At 42.6% G+C, this 15407-nt stretch overlaps 1 protein-coding gene across 1 annotated transcript in view; it reads left to right on the top strand.

The window, feature by feature from the left end:
• Positions 1-2104: 2104 nt before the first annotated feature.
• The window catches only part of arap2 (ArfGAP with RhoGAP domain, ankyrin repeat and PH domain 2), a 230983-nt gene continuing 217680 nt past the window's right edge, over positions 2105-15407 (top strand). Inside the window, exons 1-2 of the mRNA XM_036958269.2 lie at positions 2105-2736; positions 12546-13473. Of these exons, the coding sequence (XP_036814164.2) occupies positions 12656-13473 (818 nt within the window). The 5' untranslated portion in view covers positions 2105-2736; positions 12546-12655. The remainder of the gene's footprint in view (positions 2737-12545; positions 13474-15407) is intronic.

Raw genomic sequence — 15407 nt, 5'->3', positions numbered from 1 at the left:
AGGGCAGCGTACTGGGCAGCGTACTGGGCAGCTTACAGGGCAGCGTACTGGGCAGTTTACAGGGCAGCGTACTGGGCAGCTTACAGGGCAGCGTACTGGGCAGCGTACTGGGCAGCTTACAGGGCAGCTTACAGGGCAGTTTACAGGGCAGCGTAAAGGGCAGCGTACAGGGCAGCGTACTGGGCAGCGTACTGGGCAGCGTACTGGGCAGTTTACAGGGCAGTTTACAGGGTAGTTTACAGAACAGTTTACAGGGCAGTTTACAGGGCAGTTTACAGGGTAGTTTACAGAACAGTTTACAGGGCAGCGTACAGGGCAGTTTACAGGGCAGCGTACAGGGCAGCGTACTGGGTAGTTTACAGGGCAGTTTACAGGGCAGCGTACAGGGCAGTGTACAGGGCAGTTTACAGGGCAGTTTACAGGGCAGTTTACAGGGCAGCGTACAGGGCAGCGTACTGGGCAGTTTACAGGGCAGTTTACTTATCTTTCAAAAGTGGAATGCTATCCCCATCTACTGGCTGCTGATGCACACTGCATACATGCTTTTCCTGTAAGGTGAGATATTAGGAAATGGGATTTCACTGAAGTGACTTGACTTGTTATTGCATTCTCTCATTGAGTTGGGAAGGGCACAGGTAGGACACATTGTACAAGAATGAACCAGACAATTCAATTGTTTCTTTTCAGATGATGTACTCTCATTCAAACTCATTTTCTATGTCACACACTACCTCCTGCCCTCACACAACCCTTCTGATGTAAAGTTACATAATAAATGCTTGGCAAAATAGCAATCGGAGTAGGTAACTACCATCACACACCAATGATTCATGGAATACATGTCATATTTTCTTATTTAACTAGGCAAGTCGGTTAATTAAGAACAATTGTCTTATTTACATGGTTATTCTGAATAGAAAGTGAGAGAGACGGCCTCATTAACTAGTGTGTTGTGGTTGGTGTAATATGTAGGTCAACATGTTACACCAACCACAACACACTAGTTAATGAGGCCGTCTCTCCCTTTCTATTCAGAATAACCATTTCTCTATGGGTTTAGGTGACTGTATATCTGTGTGCAGTGGTGTAAAGTATTTAAGTAAAATACTTGAAAGTACTACTTAAGTCGTTTTTTTGGGGGGGTATCTGTACTTTACTATTTCATATTTTTGACAACTTTTACTTTTACTTCACCACATTACTTAAGAAAATAATGTACTTTTTACTCCATTACATTTTCCCTGATACACAAAAGTACTCGTTACATTTTGAATGCTTAGCAGGACAGGGAAATTGCCTAATTCACACACTTATCAAGAGAACATCCCTGGTCATCCCGACTGCCTCTGATCTGGCAGACTCACTAAACGCAAATGCTTAGTTTGTAAATGATGTCTGAGTGTTGGAGTGGTGCCCCCTGGCTATCTGTAAATAAACAAATATAATCTTGCCAACTGGAATTTGAAAGGATGTATACTTCTCCTTTAACTTAAGTATATTTTCGCAATTACATTTAGTTTTGATACTTGAGTATATTTAAAACCAAATACTTTTAGACTCAATTAGTATTTCACTTGAGTCATTTTCTATTAAGGTATCTTTACTTTTACTCAAATATGACAATTGGATACATTTTCCACCATCGTGTGTGTGTGTGTGAGAGAGAGGGTGTGTGTGTGTGTGTGTGTGTGTGTGTGTGAGAGAGGGTGTGTGTGTGTGTGTGAGAGAGAGGGTGTGTGTGTGTGTGTGTGTGTGAGAGAGTGTGTGTGTGTGTGAGAGAGGGTGTGTGTGTGTGTGAGAGAGAGAGAGAGAGAATGAAAGTGTGTGTGTGTGTGTGTGGGTGAGAGAGGGTGTGTGTGTGTGTGAGAGAGGGTGTGTGTGTGTGTGTGTGTGTGAGAGAGAGAGTGTGTGTGTGTGTGTGTGTGAGAGAGAGGGTGTGTGTGAGAGAGGGTGTGTGTGTGTGTGAGAGAGAGGGTGTGTGTGTGTGTGAGAGAGAGGGTGTGTGTGTGTGAGAGAGGGTGTGTGTGTGTGAGAGGGTGTGTGTGTGTGAGAGAGGGTGTGTGTGTGTGTGTGGGTGGGTTACTGCGCTGGTGCATGCTAACACATTCCTGTCTAGGTAGAATGCATTGCCTGAGGCCTCTCGATCAAGCTACGACACGCAAAGAGAAAGGCCTGTGCTCTCTTTTTGACTTAAAGGCAGTCTTTTTTTTTTATGAGTGGACGCTATAAGGTTTGACACACAGGGAAAATACAGTATGAGAATATTTTTGAAAACTGTAATAGCATTTCTTAGCTTACAAAAACAGACAATTTACCTGTATAATCACCCTATTAAAAATACAGGAATACTGTGTGAATAGGAACCCATAGCAAGACAAGTACATCATGTTTCCCATTAATAATAGACCTATAGAAATCGCAGGCCTTATGAATTCATACTCAGACAATAATAGGCTTATTGGTTTAGTTTTTTAGCCGTGGTGTGTAAAGACGTTAAATTACTAAAGCAACATCGAACAGGTTGGTTGCACAGTTGCTGGAATGGGCGTGGAGTTAGTTGTAACGTCTCGCTTCAACAAGGCAAGAGAAGGAAACGGCGAATGTCAAACCAGACACGTTCTGGAAGTTGCGATATGTAACTAGGAACTAAATACAAAAGCTCGACAACACAGCACGCGTCTGGCAAAACTAGAGAGATGATACCTGAGACTTCTGCTCACCTGTTTTGAACCTCCGGTAAGTTCCAACCCGACAGAGTCGAGCCCGTTGGCTCTGCTGGGGACCCGCAATGACTTTTGTTGTGACAGTCCGGAACGTGGTGATCTCGCAACGTTAAAGTCATAAAAACGCAGACCTGTTATAACACAAATGCGTAGAAAAACAAGTGTTTCATATGTTATAGTCGTGGGAACATGAATAAATATATGTATATTTTATAGTGGTGGGAACATAAATACATAGAAAATGCGTGTGAATATTGCGGATTTATGCACCTCTTATGTCAATGTATCAAACCTAATCTTTTAGAAAGTAGGCCTACAAAGTGTGCGTGGAATTTATGTTTGACAGTTAACGCACCGTTATGTATCCTTTTTAAGGTAAATAAAGAAATATGTACGTACTGATAGAGACTGTTATTCGCTGTAGTGCTTAGGCTACTTGTGATGGACAGTCTGTTCTGCCCACTGCTCACTTACTCTGTCAGACTCTGGTACGGCAGCTATAGCTATGCATTCAGAGTCGGCAGGCCTTCGGTAATAACTTTCTCCTTTTATCTAAAGGCAGAGGAGGTTGATTACAAAAAGTAGAAACTGTCTGAGTAGCCCACATCAGCTATGAGACATCAAGGTGCCAGTTAGCAGATTGGTTTAAGTTTAAACACGGTTTGTAGTAGGAAACAAGTGGACGTCAATCAGTTTCTAACTTGCTCATAAATATCTTATATGAAGACGTGTCTTATCACAATGTCTACAAATCAGGTGGAAGTTCAAGATATAAGCACCTCTATGTATATATTTTTTGAATGAGGGGTTTTACGATGGTAGGTCATTCCTAACACGGAAGCATTCTTAACAGGCAGGGAATGGAAATGTCAAATTGGACTTTGTTCTTGGCTGAATGTTGTCAAGAAATGTGAGGGCGTATTAGTCACTGTAGGACCAGGCAGGCAGCAGCCTGGGAGAAGGATGGGCTCCTTACCTGGCTGTGACACACACACTTTGCATTCTTGTCGTAAGAATACTGTGTGTGTGTGTGTGTGAGCGTACGTGAGTGCTCAGATACCGTGTGTGAGAGAGAAGGGTACATCAGCAAGCAGTCAAGTGTGTGTGTGTGTGTGTTTGTGGTGTGTTTGTGGTGTGTGGTGTGTGTGTGTGGGTGTGTCTGTCTGTTTGAGAGCTCATGTCCCCTATACATGATGCTGTTTGTCTCAGGGTTCCATCTGACATTGGAAACCTCATTTCTTTTTCTATAGCGTTTTCTGTCCTCTCTCAATGTTGGTTACCGTGGGCTGTGCTGCACCGCTGTCACTCTGCGTTGTGTGTGGTTGATTGAGACTATAGACGTGGACTTTGGAGATCAGGTAGTTTTAATCAAGCAGAACTCACTCTGCATCCTGCATCTGTATCCAAAAGGAAATAAAACATTTTTGTAGAGCCACATTATGTTCAGCAAATCGTCGACTCTTTCTCTCCTAGTGCATCAAAATGATTTTCGAATGCAAAAATGAGTTTACTTCTTATTCTATAGCGTTTTCTATCCTCTCCAAATGTCTCTACTGTCAGCTAGGTTGATACTTTGCTATGTTTTCATTCATGAAGCCCTTTTTATAAAAAGCTCCACCATACCTAACATGGTTACCAAACTGTTAAACTGTAGACATAGGAGTCACCACCCCCAGTCTCAGGGATGATGAACTCTGGGAATTCCTTCGGTCTGTACTGAGTTAGGTAAATCAGCTTTTAGTTTTCTTTCACCCTATTCGTGGAACAATCTTCAGAATGTTCTTTAATGTGATATTCTGGTGTCTCTTGGGTAATTCAGACAGCTGATTGAGGACCTTATTACTGATGAATGTGATGTTCTGGTGCCTCTTGGGTAATTCAGACAGCTGATTGAGGACCTTATTACTGATGAATGTGATGTTCTGGTGCCTCTTGGGTAATTCAGACAGCTGATTGAGGACCTTATTACTGATGAATGTGATGTTCTGGTGCCTCTTGGGTAATTCAGACAGCTGATTGAGGACCTTATTACTGATGAATGTGATGTTCTGGTGCCTCTTGGGTAATTCAGACAGCTGATTGAGGACCTTATTACTGATGAATGTGATGTTCTGGTGTCTCTTGGGTAATTCAGACACCTGATTGAGGACCTTATTACTGATGAATGTGATGTTCTGGTGCCTCTTGGGTCAATTCAGACAGCTGATTGAGGACCTTATTACTGATGAATGTGATGTTCTGGTGCCTCTTGGGTCAATTCAGAAGGCTGATTGAGGACCTTATTACTGATGAATGTGATGTTCTGGTGTCTCTTGGGTAATTCAGAAGGCTGATTGAGGACCTTATTACTGATGAATGTGATGTTCTGGTGTCTCTTGGGTAATTCAGAAGGCTGATTGAGGACCTTATTACTGATTAATGTGATGTTCTGGTGCCTCTTGGGTCATTCAGACAGCTGATTGAGGACCTTATTACTGATGAATGTGATGTTCTGGTGCCTCTGGGTCAATTCAGACAGCTGATTGAGGACCTTATTACTGATGAATGTGATGTTCTGGTGTCTCTTGGGTAATTCAGACAGCTGATTGAGGACCTTATTACTGATGAATGTGATGTTCTGGTGCCTCTTGGGTCAATTCAGACAGCTGATTGAGGACCTTATTACTGATGAATGTGATGTTCTGGTGTCTCTTGGGTAATTCAGACAGCTGATTGAGGACCTTATTACTGATGAATGTGATATTCTGGTGTCTCTTGGGTAATTCACACAGCTGATTGAGGACATTATTACTGATGAATGTGATGTTCTGGTGCCTCTTGGGTAATTCAGACAGCTGATTGAGGACCTTATTACTGATGAATGTGATGTTCTGGTGTCTCTTGGGTAATTCAGACAGCTGATTGAGGACCTTATTACTGATGAATGTGATGTTCTGGTGCCTCTTGGGTCAATTCAGACAGCTGATTGAGGACCTTATTACTGATGAATGTGATGTTCTGGTGCCTCTGGGTCAATTCAGACAGCTGATTGAGGACCTTATTACTGATGAATGTGATATTCTGGTGTCTCTTGGGTAATTCAGACAGCTGATTGAGGACCTTATTACTGATGAATGTGATGTTCTGGTGCATTTAGGGTCATTCAGACAGCTGATTGAGGACCTTATTACTGATGAATGTGATGTTCTGGTGCCTCTGGGTCAATTCAGACAGCTGATTGAGGACCTTATTACTGATGAATGTGATGTTCTGGTGCCTCTTGGGTCAATTCAGACAGCTGATTGAGGACCTTATTACTGATGAATGTGATGTTCTGGTGCATTTAGGGTCATTCAGACAGCTGATTGAGGACCTTATTACTGATGAATGTGATGTTCTGGTGCATTTAGGGTCATTCAGACAGCTGATTGAGGACCTTATTACTGATGAATGTGATGTTCTGGTGCCTCTTGGGTAATTCAGACAGCTGATTGAGGACCTTATTACTGATGAATGTGATGTTCTGGTGTCTCTTGGGGTAATTCAGACAGCTGATTGAGGACCTTATTACTGATGAATGTGATGTTCTGGTGTCTCTTGGGTCAATTCAGACAGCTGATTGAGGACCTTATTACTGATTAATGTGATGTTCTGGTGCCTCTTGGGTAATTCAGACAGCTGATTGAGGACCTTATTACTGATGAATGTGATGTTCTGGTGCCTCTTGGGTAATTCAGAAGGCTGATTGAGGACCTTATTACTGATTAATGTGATGTTCTGGTGTCTCTTGGGTAATTCAGAAGGCTGATTGAGGACCTTATTACTGATGAATGTGATGTTCTGGTGTCTCTTGGGTAATTCAGAAGGCTGATTGAGGACCTTATTACTGATGAATGTGATGTTCTGGTGTCTCTTGGGTCAATTCAGACAGCTGATTGAGGACCTTATTACTGATGAATGTGATGTTCTGGTGCCTCTTGGGTCAATTCAGAAAGCTGATTGAGGACCTTATTACTGATGAATGTGATGTTCTGGTGTCTCTTGGGTCAATTCAGAAAGCTGATTGAGGACCTTATTACTGATGAATGTGATGTTCTGGTGTCTCTTGGGTCAATTCAGAAAGCTGATTGAGGACCTTATTACTGATGAATGTGATGTTCTGGTGTCTCTTGGGTAATTCAGAAGGCTGATTGAGGACCTTATTACTGATGAATGTGATGTTCTGGTGCCTCTTGGGTAATTCAGACAGCTGATTGAGGACCTTATTACTGATTAATGTGATGTTCTGGTGTCTCTTGGGTCAATTCAGAAAGCTGATTGAGGACCTTATTACTGATGAATGTGATGTTCTGGTGTCTCTTGGGTCAATTCAGAAAGCTGATTGAGGACCTTATTACTGATGAATGTGATGTTCTGGTGTCTCTTGGGTCAATTCAGAAAGCTGATTGAGGACCTTATTACTGATGAATGTGATGTTCTGGTGTCTCTTGGGTCAATTCAGACAGCTGATTAAGGACCTTATTACTGATGAATGTGATGTTCTGGTGTCTCTTGGGTAATTCAGAAGGCTGATTGAGGACCTTATTACTGATGAATGTGATGTTCTGGTGCCTCTTGGGTAATTCAGACAGCTGATTGAGGACCTTATTACTGATGAATGTGATGTTCTGGTGTCTCTTGGGTAATTCAGAAGGCTGATTGAGGACCTTATTACTGATGAATGTGATGTTCTGGTGTCTCTTGGGTAATTCAGACAGCTGATTGAGGACCTTATTACTGATTAATGTGATGTTCTGGTGTCTCTATGGTAATTCAGACAGCTGATTGAGGACCTTATTACTGATTAATGTGATGTTCTGGTGTCTCTATGGTAATTCAGACAGCTGATTGAGGACCTTATTACTGATTAATGTGATGTTCTGGTGTCTCTATGGCAATTCAGACAGCTGATTGAGGACCTTATTACTGATTAATGTGATGTTCTGGTGCCTCTTGTTGTTCTTTCTGCTCGCATTTTGTATTTATAGTTTGATGTGTGTATTTTCTGTCATTTCTGTAATTCAGGGCTCATCTGTAAGAGACCTTAGTCTCAGTATGACTCCTTGATAAAATGAAGGACCTCGGTCTCAGAATGACTCCTTGATAAAATAAAGGACCTCGGTCTCAGTATGACTCCCTGATAAAATGAAGGACCTCGGTCTCAGTATGACTCCCTGATAAAATGAAGGACCTCGGTCTCAGAATGACTCCCTGATAAAATGAAGGACCTCGGTCTCAGAATGACTCCCTGATAAAATGAAGGACCTCGGTCTCAGTATGACTCCCTGATAAAATGAAGGACCTCGGTCTCAGTATGACTCCCTGATAAAATGAAGGACCTCGGTCTCAGTATGACTCCTTGATAAAATGAAGGACCTCGGTCTCAGTATGACTCCCTGATAAAATGAAGGACCTCGGTCTCAGTATGACTCCCTGATAAAATGAAGGACCTCGGTCTCAGAATGACTCCCTGATAAAATGAAGGACCTCGGTCTCAGAATGACTCCCTGATAAAATGAAGGACCTCGGTCTCAGTATGACTCCCTGATAAAATGAAGGACCTCGGTCTCAGTATGACTCCCTGATAAAATGAAGGACCTCGGTCTCAGTATGACTCCTTGATAAAATGAAGGACCTCGGTCTCAGTATGACTCCTTGATAAAATGAAGGACCTCGGTCTCAGTATGACTCCTTGATAAAATGAAGGACCTCGGTCTCAGTATGACTCCTTGATAAAATGAAGGACCTCGGTCTCAGTATGACTCCTTGATAAAATGAAGGACCTCGGTCTCAGTATGACTCCTTGATAAAATGAAGGACCTCGGTCTCAGTATGACTCCTTGATAAAATGCAGGTTAAATAACAATTCTTGCTGAACTTCTTCTTTTTAGCCAGACAGGATCAATGCTTTGTGAGTCTAGTCCATTCTAAGGTTTACAGACTGGGTGGTGTGTGTGAGGGGGTGGATGGTGGTAACCAGAGAGAGATGGCAAACTAAGTCAGATCGTGTGCGTGTGTGTGTGTGAGGAACTGGTGTGTGTGTGTGAGGAACTGGTGTGTGTGTGTGTGTGTGTGTGTGTGTGTGAGGAACGTGTGTGTGTGTGTGTGTCTGTAAGCACAATATTTTGTTTGCCAATTGCCAATACAGGTTAAGGGAGTAAAATACACACAGCTATAACCCTTTGAGACTCCGCTAGATAAACCACTAGAGAAACACCATCTTTCACCTCTTAATAAATGAGCCTTTACAGTCCGTGCGCCGAATCCGTTCTTCACATGTGAAGGTTCCTTGACGTAAGTGTCACATCAACGCCTGCTTCATGTCAACGTTGGAGTTGGGATCTTTACATGCCAGTTTCTCCTCATCTCATCTTTGATGCCCTTGGCAATCTCGTTTCAAATGAAATGAAACAAACGAGCACAAACACGCGTGTAGCCCTTTACACTCGTATACAGGTTGGAAATGGCAGGTTTGGACACTGATAAGCGCCTACATTGGAACACAGTGACTGTACAGTAAGATGCTCAAGACCCCTCAGACCCCTCAGACTTCAGGGTCTCTGCTTCACAGCTCTGTATGGGGGTTTTGATTGACAGCTGTTCTGAACTTGAGCACCATGTTCCGATGTGTTGTGATGACGATTTGCTGTGGACCACACATCTGAGTGAACTCATGACTCCATTCTAAAACGCACCAACTGAGGCACCTCATGATGTGCTCAGATCTTTTCTGTGGCCCAATCAAAAGTTGTTCATCCCTGATTTTAGCTGGTCATTGTTGGCAATGGAACAAGCTTTCAAATGGCCACCTTACCCAGATTTTGATTTATAACGGACCGTTTTTTTGGAATGCGTAAACAACAATAGTAATTGTGTGATGTCGGGGATCCAGGGCTGTGTTCCAAACAAAACAACTACAAGTGTGCTTGTTCTAGTTCCTCAACGCCACAGCTAGGGGAGATCAAAACACCTTCTAGTTGAAGACTCTTCTTTGATTCATAAAAGTGCATTGGAATTACTTAGGAACTGTGCGCACTTTTGGAGAGATGAGTGGCCACTTGGAAACACCAGTTAGACCTCTCACACAAACCCTTGTAAAATGTTTTGTCTTATACTGCACCTACCCCAATTTTTTCTAAGAATTTTCATGTCATGTTACCGACTGTATCCAGATTATTTTTTCAGATTTTGTTATCAATAAATGTGGAGAAAAGTACACTACATGTAAAATGCACATGAAATCAACAGTGTAATGTTTTGGATTAAGTCTTGTCAAGTGAACTGTGGTATCCCTCACCTTTTTAGTCTACACATTTTTTGCCATAATCTCCAAACTGTTCCCTTTGTAATGGCTACTATGGCTATGCGTTAGCTTTCCATATGTCTTCTGTAAGAAACAGTTGAATTTAGCCCTATCCCACAAGTGTATTGGGTTAAATAAGAAGAGGTCTCAGTTGGATGCAGAAGTGTTCTGATATAGCCTCGGTGGCGTGGGTCTACCACATATGAAGTTACACTTGTTCCTCAGTGTTAACGCACGCTTCTCTCTTTGACTTCTCATTAACACCACCAGACAGGGCTTCCAATCACAGTCTGGTGTTGGTCTGATGCTACTGTGAAACAAACAAACACTGCAAGCGTCAGGGTCATATTCATTAGGTACCAAACGTATGAAAACAGACTGAAACAGGACTCAACACATGTACATTTTTTGGTTTCCTGTTACATATTTCTTCTTCTTCTTCTTCTTCTTCTTCTTCTTCTTCTTCTTCTTCTTTAATTCTTCTCCGTTGCATGCCTGTTATAGTGGTGGTCATAAAAGACCTATAAACCCCCACTGACTGTTGTTTGTGAGGATTACTGCTGCAGAGCGTTGACCTAAATGTTGACACCGTCAGCACTGTTGGGCCTTGTGGTTATAGATCTGGTATAATTAGAGTTACAGTGCCTTCAGAAAGTATTCTGATACCTTGTCTTTTCCCACATTTTGTTACGTTACAGCCTAATTAAAAAAAATAGAAATATCTAAATCTACCTAAATAGCACCCTGTTCCCTACGTTGAGCACTACTTTAGATCTGGGCCCTATGGCACCCTATTCCCTATATAGTGCACTACTTTAGATCAGAGCCCTATGGCAACCTATTCCCTATATAGTGCACTACTTTAGACCAGAGCCCTATTCAAAAGTAAAAACTGATTTTGATACATTTTTGACAATGTTTTACAAATTAAAAACGGATATATGACATTTTACATCAGTATTCAGACCCTTTGCTCAGTACTTTGTTGAAGCACCCTTTGGCAGCGATCACAGCATCGATTCTTCTTGGGTATGACGCTACAAGCTTGGCACACCTGTATTTGGGGAGTTTCTCCCATTCTTCTGTTGCAAGGTGAAACTTGGCCACAGTCTGAGTTCCTGAGCACTCTGGAGCAGGTTTTCATAAAGATTCTTTCGGTACTTTTCTCCGTTCATCTTTGTCTCGATCCTGGCTAGTCTCCCAGTCCCTGCTGCTGAAAAACATCCCCACAGCACAATGCTGCCACCACCGTGCTTCACCGTAGGGATGGTGCCAGGTTTCCTCCAGACGTGACGCTTGGCATTTGGGCCAAAGAGTTCAATCTTGGTTTCATTAGACCAGAGAATATTTTGGCAAATTCCAAGAGGTCTTTCCCTTTCCACTGTGCCTTTTACTGAGGAGTGGCTTCTGTCTGGCCACTCTATCATCAAGGCCTGATTTGGTGGAGTGCTGCAGAGATGGCTTCTCTTCTTCTGGAAGTTTCTCTCATCTCCACAGAGGAACTCTAGAGCTCTGTAAAGGCCTGGTTTTTGCTCTGTCATGCACTGTCAACTGTGGGGTCATATATATATATACAGGTGTGTCCCTTTCCAAATCATGTCCAATCAATTTGAATTTACCACAAGTGGACTCCAATCAAGTTGTAGAAATGTCACGGATGATCAATGGAAACACCTGAGCTCAATTTCGAGTCTCATAGCAAAGAGTCTGAATACTTATGTAAAAAAGGTATCCGTTTTTTTATTTTGATACATTTGCTAAAAATTCTAAACGGTTTTCTTTTTGTCATTATGGGGTATTGTGATGTCATTATGGGGTATTGTGATGTCATTATGGGATATTGTGATGTCATTATGGGGTATTGTGCGTAGATTACTGAGGATTTGTATTTATTGAATCCATTTTAGAACAGGGCTGTAAATGTAACAATGTGGAAAAAGTTAAGGGGTCTGAATACTTTCCGAATGCACTGTAGGTGAAGTTTGTTTACAGGAAGTGTTTATAGTACAAGTTGTTATGGGGTGAGAAAGCTTGTTGGAGTGGAGGACTAGACACCATGAAAAAAAAAAAAAAAAAAGACAGAACAGAGTAAGGTTAGTTCTTATTTCAAAGGTTGATAGAATGGGATATGTCAATGAGACCTTAGAGAAAGTGTGCAATTTATATGTCTTGTTGAAGATGGACTGGCTTGTTCAACAGTAATGCATATTATTTCTAGCATTGACATTTGGGTTCTTAGGTTTATACTGCAGTGGGGAAAGCACTGGGGCAGATTTGGTTTCAGCTCTTATAACTCCTGTAGTTTGACTGCACCATGCAGGATTCAAGCGTTCTTATGTAGAATGTCAACTTTTAATGGAAATTAATTGATAAGTGAATTTTGAGGAAACGTCATGATTTTTGTTTTTTTTCTCGGGATATTAGATGTACAGATACATTAGCTACCAACTGTCAGAGGCATAATACATTCTTAATTGTATCCCTCTTGTTTCTGTCCTCAGCAAAACCACCAAACCTTCCCCCACCCAACACTTTCACTAATACTGATCTGCCTTAGATCCATCATCAACTCTTCTCTGGTGTTGATCTAGACCACCACCAAACACCCACCATGTCGGATCCCACTGACCCCAGAGAGGAGATCCTAGACTGGCTGACCAGCCTGCGTCTGCCCCAGTACGCTGCCGGTTTTCACCTGGGGGGCTTCCAGTGCCTGGAAGACTGCAGGGGGCTCACTGAAAACCGCCTCCTGGAGCTCCGAGTGTTCCCTACAGGCCACCGTAGACGGATCCTATGTAGTTTGGAAGCCCTAAGATTGGTGGTGGAAGAGCCGGGGGAAGAGGAAAAGGAGAGGGAAGAGAGGGTGTGGGGCCAGAGAATGCCCGTCCCCCAACCCAGACACATCTTCATGACAAATAAGAAAAGGGTGACTTCCTGCCAGCCTAGTGAGAGGGTAGAGCAGGCAAGATGGGAGGGTAGGCAGACCCTACACCCTGGGGCTGGCTTAGCGTTCTCCTCTTCTGTCTCTTCAATCCCTAACACTTCTATAAAGGGGTCTCCGAGACCACCTCGGCCGACACCGCGTGACCCTCTCAACGTACGCGCCACTTCCTCAGCTTCGAACTCCACATCTGGCAGCTGTGATTCCCTCTCTGTCTCCTCCCACTCTGGAGAGGTGCCCTCTGATTGTGAGATCTCCTCTGAGGAGCCCTCCCCTTCCTCTACAGACCTCTCTCCCGGGCCTGACCACGTCCTATCTGGGAAAAATCAAGAGGTATACCAGGGGAAGATGGTGGATAATGTGATCTATGAGAGGGGCCCCAGCTTGAAGACACAAGCCAAGGGCCCCCGGCCCACCCGTTCCTACAGACTGAGGCACCGGCCGGTCCCCGGGATTCCTGACCAGGTCATCCTACCCCCGCCGGACTGGTAGGCATCTCTCATCCCTCGCCTCATCTGTCTATAACTTATTGATAAGCCTATTATAATATTAAGTGATCAATGGGTGTGTATATACCGTTGGTTTATGATGTTTTGAAACTTTAACACTTTCTCATTGTTGACCCACCATCTCTATTCAGTCTTGTGGTTCCAAAATTTCAATGGTGTTTTTTTTATTTTTAACATTGGATAAAAGTACAGACTCGGAGCTTCTAAATGACATATCGTACGCTGTAGTTGGAGGAAACATGGGGAAGTGATGCTGCTTTAAAAGGTGATACACTTAGAATCACATTTAGGAGGAAACCGGCATTAAAACATTTTGCTGTGATTTTCACACGCGCTTCACATTAATCGTTGGGAAACATATTTAGAAAAGGAATAATATTACCCAAATTGCCTAAAAAGGATTCTCTGAACATTGTCTCACCAAGTTACCCATTTGGGCAAACCATTTACAGTATTAAATTGCCTATGGTTGTATAATAAATATCACCTTTCACATTGACCAGCTGTTCTTTGATTGCACTCATTTTAGCGTCGTTCATACCCTCTAAAACCGTAGAGTCACCCATCTCTTAAATCATTTACATTGGACCACATGAATGTGGCCATGTGCTAAAGCAGTGAGGTAGTGCTTGAAAAAACAAAGAAAAGATTTCACAATAAAATGCTGTAACTTCAAGTGCTGAAGGTAAGGGGGGGGGGGGACAAAGGCTTAGCCTGAGAGCATATTTCTGTCCTGCCCTTTGGAGAAGAACATGTAATGTCTACGTCCTTTTCATCGCAAAAGTCCTGAGCTTCTACAAAATATAATGTTTGCCAGTTTGTGTCCAGTCCGAGGGATGCTTTCACATCTCTGGGAGGAAGGACGTCATCGTTGCACGGCAGCAGAAGCCTGGTTCCATATTAGAGAGAGCTCCTTGGCTACAACAACACCAGGCTCCAGACTGTTGAAGCTGTAAAGGAAGAAAGCAGACTAAAAATAGACAGGAAATTGAAAACCTTGCATACTAGAAATAACATGAATTGACCCTCGAGTCAAAGCAATAAGCTCAAAGTACAACATTCCTGAAGTGTTGCTTGTTCACCCTTGATCATCTCGTTGTATAGGAGGCAGAGAGCAGGTTGATGCTGAAAGACAAATTCCAGAAAAAGACGTTAAAACATGAATTAATTAATGTCCTGTAGCTCGTTATTGCCTGTTGACTACTACAGCTGTACCAAAATGTCCTGTACACACCTAACCTGCTTACAGCCCAACAATGGCAATGCAGACACAAGATAACTAGCTAGATTTAGCAAAAATGTAGCTTCATAATTACCAACTGGCTAGATGTAAATTATATTAATTTAATTCATTTGAACATGCAAAAAAAACTACCTCAATCTATAACCTAACAGCTAGCAAGCTATTTAGCTATGATTTTATTAAGGCTAGCTAGCGAGCCAACTTGGCATGTGTCCCTATAACATAACATGGGGTTTGATTAACTTACTAATTTATTAGCATTCGCACCACAGTGGCTACTCCAGGTAGCTAGTTAAACATGATAAACTGGCTAACATTAAAACGATTATAATTATATAACGGATAACTTAGCTCATCAACAATGAACATTTAACAGTAGAATGCAATTGGCCAACTCAGCTAGCTGTCTTAACGTTGCTTCTGATCACAACAAGTCATCTGTAAATGACGAAGCAAGCTATATCGGTAGCTATATAGCTAGAAATGAAAACAACTTTGATACAGTTGAGACAATAACGTAATGTAATGAAACAGCAGGGAGCAGGTCTCGAACCCTCGACCTTCGAGCCCGAGGTCCGACACGCTATCTATCGACTGTGCCGCAAAAGCATGCTCGTGCGGCCGAGTCGATTTCCGCGCTTATAAACCCAGGGTCGTTACAGTATGTGCA

Source organism: Oncorhynchus mykiss, chromosome 21 (genome assembly GCF_057628025.1).
Source record: "Oncorhynchus mykiss isolate SJ-2025 chromosome 21, ASM5762802v1, whole genome shotgun sequence".
NCBI classification, from domain to species: domain Eukaryota; kingdom Metazoa; phylum Chordata; class Actinopteri; order Salmoniformes; family Salmonidae; genus Oncorhynchus; species Oncorhynchus mykiss.
The sequence above is the reverse complement of the archived record's forward strand: the minus strand, read 5'-3'. Positions and strand labels throughout refer to the sequence as shown.